The sequence below is a fragment of the Arachis ipaensis genome, chromosome B10, assembly GCF_000816755.2.
Source record: "Arachis ipaensis cultivar K30076 chromosome B10, Araip1.1, whole genome shotgun sequence".
NCBI lineage: Eukaryota > Viridiplantae > Streptophyta > Magnoliopsida > Fabales > Fabaceae > Arachis > Arachis ipaensis.
The window spans coordinates 132,928,047-132,936,163 of NC_029794.2; the positions used below are offsets into that span (position 1 = coordinate 132,928,047).

At 35.7% G+C, this 8,117-nt stretch overlaps 2 protein-coding genes across 7 annotated transcripts in view; one reads left to right on the forward strand and one right to left on the reverse strand.

The window, feature by feature from the left end:
* Nucleotides 7–7,544, forward strand: LOC107623136 (putative disease resistance RPP13-like protein 1). Of its 6 annotated transcripts, none has more exons than XR_001616343.2 (5): nt 7–339; nt 420–470; nt 2,575–6,364; nt 6,460–6,648; nt 6,796–7,544. XR_001616343.2 is itself a non-coding variant. In XM_016325293.2 (4 exons), exon 3 carries the CDS (start codon nt 2,679–2,681, stop codon nt 6,345–6,347), a length of 3,669 nt encoding a protein of 1,222 aa, XP_016180779.1. In that variant the 5' UTR covers nt 7–339; nt 420–470; nt 2,575–2,678; the 3' UTR covers nt 6,348–6,364; nt 6,796–7,544. The 6 variants fall into 6 exon arrangements, 1 of the variants encoding a protein (XP_016180779.1); XR_001616346.2 differs by having other exon boundaries at nt 6,460–6,569; XR_001616345.2 differs by having other exon boundaries at nt 6,547–6,648.
* The window catches only part of LOC107621265, a 4,993-nt gene continuing 3,806 nt past the window's right edge, over nt 6,931–8,117 (reverse strand). Inside the window, exon 4 of the mRNA XM_016323299.1 lies at nt 6,931–7,107. Coding sequence (XP_016178785.1) covers nt 6,931–7,107 — 177 coding nt within the window. The remainder of the gene's footprint in view (nt 7,108–8,117) is intronic.

Here is an 8,117-nt window from a genome sequence, read left to right on the forward strand (position 1 = left end):
GTGAAACACAAATATATAACAAATATATTTAAAAAATTAACAATTTTACTAACATGTGAACTAAACCTGAACCGTGATTTCAAAAGTGAAAGCTCCAATCTCAGACTCACAGAGTAGAAGTAACATTGAATTGAAGCCCAAATCGAGATCAGAACCGTGCCCCTCTGTCTTTTGCTCCGTGATTCCCAATCTGAGAATAGAAGTAACGGTGGTGCGAATATGACTAATATGACTAAGTTCCGGAGACTAGGTCGACCCACCGGTCACCGAATGTCCATGCTCAGAACCATGGTCTCCCAGCTCATCAAGCACGACCGCATCGAAACCACTGTTCCCAAGGTCCCTCTTTCTTCCCATTTCAATTTCAATTTCAATTTCATTTCATTTTCGTATAGACACTCTCTTCTCTCTGTTTCCAGGCTAAAGAGGTTTGCAGACTCGCTGATAACATGGTTCAGCTTGGCAAGCAGGTTTCGCCTTCACTCTTTCTTTCTTTCTTTCTTTTTGTTTCATGCATTTATTTATTATTATTGTTTTCCACCTTAGAAAAGATGAGTACCACAACTGAAATACAGAGGAATCAGTGATGTGGATGGCTTCACATCCAGGTGCATTTAGAGTCTCCCTGTAAATGAAAATTATCATCGGGTAATAGAGAAAGAGCCTAATACAAATAGGAAGAATAACGCACAGAGAAAGAAAAGAATATACCTAAATAGAAACTTAAAGATGGTGTATCAAAACACGGACTGCACAACCAATTCTTTTGGAAGTGCAGTTGAATCTGAAACCAACAAACCATTACATTAAAACTTGTATAATTAATGTCATTGCTCATACATATCACATTTTAGTTGGAACTTGGAACACTTCAAAAAGAAGAACCATAGAGAGGGTAAAGCTATTATTATTAACTATCACTATAGTTGTACAAGATTTTTTCAACTCCATGAACAGCAGATACACCAGATTGTATTTACCCTGAAATGCAAGACTTCAAGACAAAATTTGAAGAAGTAACTGACCGGTTTCAAACCGAAGCGTGGAATTTTGGAATTTTATGACCTTAAAAGCTTTCAAGAAATTTCATGAACTGCTTTCAAATCTTCCACAGTATTGAAATCCAAAAAGAAAGTATTATTGTTATTTTAATATGATAATTTTAAGGAAGTAAAGACACAACGAAATATATCGGGTGTAAGGAAGAATGTTTGAATATCCCAGTAAGTGAGAATGCAAGAACAATTTCCCAATTGTTTTGGAAGTAAAAATAACAAAAAAATCAATCTTGCAGATAGGACACCACTACCCACTCACTTAGTTTACACAGACACTAACTGATAAAATAGCAAGAAAACCATCAAACATTTGGTGTGCAAAGCTTAGTTAACAAAATGAATTCGAAGGAAGGGAGAAAATGGGTTGCAGAGTGGTGAGAAGGATGAGGGGGTCAGGAAAGTGAGGGTGAACAGTGAGGAACACAACGCAATAACAACGATGGCAGCAGCTTCAGACTCCAGAGGCAGCGGTTCTCTACTTTCTCTCCTCTCTCTACTTTCTCTACTTTCTCTACTTTGCTTAGTTGTCGTGTCCGCGTATTGGATACATTTTAATACTTGTTCGATGTCCAACTGTATCTAATTCTTCAATACAATAACATATTTTATCTCATACTTTTAAATATTGAGTTGATGACAAAAGACAATAAATTCGATGCCCCTAGCATTTCTCTGAAATTCTTCTCCGGAAATATTTGGAACACACTTGGATACACCTAAATACATCACGTGTATCAGTGTATCCAATTTTATTCTTAACATGTATTCTTAAAATGAGTTTGGAAATAATATATATTATTATTTATTAAAAAAATATTTTAAATACTTTATATAATTAAAAGAAGGCATTAAGAATAGTTAAAAAAATATTTTATATTTTAATATCAATAAAATATCAAAATATCATTGTAATTTATTTAAAAATATTTTATATTTTAAAAATACTTAATATCATTGTATAATTTTTAGTACATTATAGATATGTACTAAAAATTGTTAAAATATGTGATGAAAAAATTATACAATATATTTGATCTCATACTTTTAAACATTAAGCTGATAGCCAAAAACAATAAATTTCGATGTCCTTAGCATTTCTCTGAAATTCTTCTTTGGAAATACTTGGAACATACTTGGACACACCTAAATACCATCATGTATATCAGTGTGTCCAATTTTATTTTTAACATGTATTCTTGAAATGAGTTTAGAAATAATATATATTATTATTTATTAAAAAAAATATTTTAAATATTTTATATAATTAAAATAAGATATTATATTTTAATATCAATAAAATATCTAAATATTATCACGATTTATTTAAAACATACTTTATATTTTTTATTTTAAAAAAAATTAATCTTGTTTACAAAAGATTAATATGACAAGTGAATACATCAAAACTATATAGGATGCCATTTGAACAATCTCTCAAAGACCAATAAGAGCATGAAATCATTTTATTTTATTACAAAAATATTCAACACCTAACACATTTAGCTACTCAACACAGATCACAGTTAAGGCACTACCACAAACTACTACAACCAGTCAACCAGAAGTCAACCCCCTTCTTACCATTTGTTCCTTCAGATCTGATCACTTCTCTTCAGAAACATGGCTGCAGAAGCTGTTTTGTCTTCCGTTCTTAGTGTTGTTTTTGACAGGATGTCCTCTCCTGAAGTTGTTAACTGGATCAAAGGGAAGAAGCTTACTCAGAACCTGATTGAAAGGTTGAAGACTAATCTTTTTGCTGTTCAAGCCTTTCTCATTGATGCTGAGCAGAAGCAGATCAAGGACAGACCTGTCAAGGACTGGCTTGATAGTCTCAAACATGCCATGTATGTTGCTGATGACTTGCTCGATGAAGTCTTCACCAAAGCTGCCACTCAGAAGGATCCAGGTACCTTCCTCTCTCGTTTTCTCAATTTGCAAGATAGGGATGTAGCAAACAGGATGGAGGAAGTCATTGATAGGATAGAGTCTCTTGTGATTCAAAAAGACACTCTTGGTCTCAGAGAGATTCCTAAGGAGAACATGTCATGGAGGATCACTACATCTCTAGTTGAAACATCTGATGTATGTGGCAGGGAAGAAGACAAGGAGGCCATAGTAAAACTCTTGTTGGATGATAATGGTGATGATGATACTGGTGGTCATAGTGATGTATCTGTGATTCCCATTGTGGGCATGGGTGGGATAGGAAAGACTACTTTGGCCCAATTGGTTTATCAGGATGACAAAGTGAAGGAGAATTTTGATTTTCAAGCTTGGATTTGTGTGTCAGAAGAGTTTGATGTTTTCAAGGTTACGAAGACTATAATCGAGGCAATAACTTCAAGTTTTTGCAGCTTGACGGATTTGAATTTGCTTCAGCATGATTTAAAAGAAAAGTTGTCAAGGAAAAAGTTCTTTGTGGTCTTGGACGATGTATGGAGTGAAAGTTACGAAGATTGGGATAAACTTCTAAAACCTTTTCGAAATGGGGTCAAGGGAAGTAAAATTCTCATAACAACTAGAAGTAAAAGAGTGGCTTCTGTGGTGCAAACTGTTTCACCTTATGAACTGAGCTTATTGTCTGAGGAAGATTGTTGGTTGGTGTTTTCAAAACATGCACGTCTCTCAACTGGTTCTATGGAGAATCCAACCTTGAAAAAAGTTGGCAGAGATCTTGTAAAGAAGTGTGATGGATTGCCCTTGGCAGCTCAATCCCTTGGAGGCTTATTGCGTGGAAATTCTGATATCAAGTATTGGAATCATTTATTGAAGAGTGAGATCTGGGAACTCTCCGATGATAAGATAAAGGTTGTTCCTGCGTTAAGAATCAGTTATTACTATCTTCCTTCGAATTTAAAGGAGTGCTTTGTTTATTGTTCTTTATATCCCAAAGACTATGAATTTAGCAAAGATGAATTGATATTGTTATGGATGGCAGAGAATTTCTTGCAACCAGCAGGAAAAAAGACTCCAGAAGAAGTTGGTGATGAATATTTTGATGAATTGATTGCAAGATCATTTTTCCAACCTCATAAGATTCATGAAAACAAGTTTGTGATGCATGATCTCGTGCATGATTTGGCAATGATATTTGCTGGAGAATTCTATTTCAGAGCTGAAGAGCTTGAGAATGCAGTTGAGCTTGATATTAAAACTCGTCGTTTGTCACATAATGCCAAAGGCAATTATCCAATCTCAAAACTTTTGGGAGTTTGTGACCGAATAAAACACACAAGGACATTTCTTGGACTCAATTTGAATTCACAGATTCCATTTAACATGGAAAATGCACCTTGTATCTTGTTGTCAAAGTTGAAGTACCTGAGGGCTTTGTCGTTCAATTGCTTTCCTCTTGAGTCATTGCCTGATTCAATAGGCGAGTTGATTCATTTGCGTTACTTGGATTTGTCTTGGACCTACATCATGACATTGCCCGATACGCTTTGCAACTTGTACAATTTACAAACATTGAAGCTGGTTGGATGTCGGAAACTAAAAACCCTTCCTGTTAGCATGAAAGATCTTACAAACTTGCGTTACCTTGATATTAGCGGGACTGGTTTGCATGAGATGCCGGAAGGCATGAGCAAATTGACAAGTTTGCAGGTTTTAAGCAAGTATGTTGTCGGGAAGCGTGAAGGGAACAAGATTAATGAATTGGGAGCACTTGCAAATCTACACCAAACAATTTTCATTGACAAATTGGAAAATGTGGTCAATAGCAGCGAAGCATTGGAGGCAAGAATGTTTGATAAGGATGGCATTGAATGTTTGTTCTTGGAGTGGTCGCCAGATGAATATGAGAATACAGTTGATTCACAAATTGAAAGAGATATACTTGAAAAGTTACAACCTCATAGTAATTTGAAACAACTTCAAATTTGGGGTTACAGGGGTACAACATTTCCAGATTGGTTGGGACATTGTTCTTACCACAACATTACCCAAATAACACTGGGCGGTTTTTTTCCGGGTTATTTCAAGAATTGTTGTATGCTTCCTTCACTTGGACAGTTGCCCTCTTTGAAGCACCTGGAAATTTCAAAGTTTGAACGGCTTGCTATTGTGGGGGATGAGTTTTACCGAAATTATGAATCTTGTCTGGAGACTCCATTTCCAATGCTTGAAACTCTTAGATTTTACTCAATGTCTTGCTGGGAGGAATGGCGTTCATTGGAGTTCAATGCATTTCCTCGACTTAGGGAGCTTATCATATGGGATTGTCCCATGTTGAGAGGAGATTTGCCAAATCAACTACCATCTTTGCGGTCACTTACTATTCAGAATTGCGAGCAGCTCAGTTGTTGTGTTCCAAGAGCTCCTGCGATTACCTCTTTACGCATAGAAGGAAGCAATGAAGTGAGAATTGGGGAACTAGCTCCTTTGCTGGATATTCTATCAATTACGGGAAAACATCAAGTGGAGTCGGTGATGGAGGCCATTACGCAAACCAAACTCACTTGCCTCAGATCTTTATCCATCTCAGGTTGTTCATCCCACGTATTGTTTCCAGTTGGTAGTATTCCCGCATCCCTACAAGAGCTGACGATATTGGATTGCAAAAAATTAGAATTCCAAATGGAAGGCCAACACCACTCATTGCATAAACTAATGATACATAACAGCTGTGATTCGGTTCCATCCTTCTCCCTGGATTCTTTTCCAAATCTCGGGCGTGTTGAAATCAGCAAGTGTGAAAAGATGGAGTCTCTTGTGGTGTCACGCTCTCTTTCATGTCTCCCTTATTTAGAGATAGAGAATTGTGGGAGTTTGAAATCCCTCAAGACGCAATGGATGGCATCACCTCAGCTAGAAGATCTAGGATTACTTGGTTGCCCAGAGATTGATTTGTCTGCTACAGAGGATCCACACCGTAGCTTGAGATCTCTTACCATCAGCTACTGCGAGAAACTACTCAGCGGTGCAGCATCGCAATTTCATGGGGTTACTCATCTTTGTATTGAAGGTGAAAATGAGAGTGTGAAGTCTCTTCCAAAGGAAGGTTGGTTGCCTGCCACCCTTGAGTCTCTCAAACTGATCGGCATCACAAGTGTGAAGATGTTGGAATGCAAGGGACTTGCCCACCTCACCTCTCTCCAACAATTATCTATTTATTGTTGTTTCAATTTGGAGAACATTGACGGAGAAAAGCTGCCTGCCTCTCTAGTACGACTCATCATCGATGGAAGCCCTTTGTTGGGTAAACGGTGTGAGATGAAGGACCCGCAGGTTTGGCCCAAAATTTCCCACATCCCCGCCATTCAAGTTGGTGGAAGATGGATTTGGTAATCCAACAACTTCAACAGGTAATTGTTTTTGTCTCGCTCAACATTATTCTGTGTTGCCCAGTCACTGGTTTTTCATTCTTCATTGTTATTAATGTCTTGTATCATTCATACAGCTTTTCCAACAAGAGATAACTTCTGCAGTTACGGTTTTGCTTTTGATGCATCACTGACATAAGACATTCAATCATTGTAACGGAGAGGAATTCTGAGAAACAAGACAATGATAATAACTGCAACACAGAATGAAATTCTCACCATGATTGCTTTCATACAAGTGGTTAAAAAATCTGATGACAAAAGTGGTATGGATGGCTGAACTAACGATTTCCTTTTTTTTTTCATGAAATTTTACATATTCCCTGGGAAGGAATATATACTTTATAGGTTGGAATAACTTTGATTACTCAAAATATGAAAATTTGTATGTGGTGGTTGAAACTTTCTTTCAGAAAGCAACTGAGCAACCAGGGATAATCATGGACACAATCCAAGAGATTCAAGAGCGGCATGACACATTGATTGATATAGAGAGGAGCCCCAATGAACTTCATCAAGTGTTCTTGGACATGGCTGTTTTGGTCCAATCACAAGGTAAGCAACTCCATGACATAGAGTGCCACGTGGCAAGAGTGAATTCGTATGTCTGCGGTGGGTCCAGCAGTTGCAGTTTGCAAGGAAGCACCAGAAGAATTCCGGAAGTCCACATTCATTGGCAATTTGGCATCATAATATTGATCATCATCATATTGATTATAGTCCTTCTGTCGAGAAATCAAGAGAAATCAAGTCAACATATTCTGTCAGTGTGTCACATTCACATAACCATTGCATTGTAAATTGTAAAATAATACCTTGTTTGTTTTTCTGGAACCTACCCTTTTGAAGATTTAGAATTTCATGTTCATGGTCTGGAAGGTTATATTTGTAGTGAAATAAGAGTGCCAAAAATTCACAATTGAAAAGTATAGGGAATTCAGAATATTTAAATGGTTAAACAATGAAAAGGGAATGAATTAAGATGATGATGAAGACAATATTGAAGAATGCCATAGTCTGTCCACTTGCATTCACTAACCTTCTCCATTAGTTGACAGCAGCTCCTTATTATTGGGGTTTAATTCATCAATAGCCACTCTAATCTCTTTGCCATTATTTTTCCTTCTTGGAAGATTTATGTTGGTACATTCTTTTGCATTCATGTATTTTGTTTTTTGGTATTTTAAAAAATTTTCATGTATCACATGCTATAAATATTGTTGAATTACCTTGCTTGGAGTTTTCCTCTAGGTGAATAATGAGTGACGTGAACAACGGGTCCCATTTCAGGTTCACTAACCATTCAAAACAAAGATTATATCTAATTAATTTAAAATTTGAATTTTAAATTAAAATTAACTTTTTTTTAAACTATTGTTTACATTTAAAAAAAAAAACGTTGTTCTTCTATACTTTCTCTAATAAGAATGTTGACACTAGTTAAGACTTTCTTTAAAATAAATAAAAAATTACATATATACTATTTTAAATAAAAATGTAACTATTGAATATTTTACGTCTAATTTTTTATTTTTGCGTCAGTATAATTGAAATTAGAAAAGGATATTTTTTTAACTTTAATTTCATATCCACTGCTAACAAAATTGAAGTAGAAAATTTTTCAATGTAGTTTAGTTGCGAGCAAAATTTGGACAATAAAAAAAATATAATTGCTACTCTAAACAATTTTTATTATTTTTAATTTTTTATTTTTAAGTCATTAATTTTAAAATAT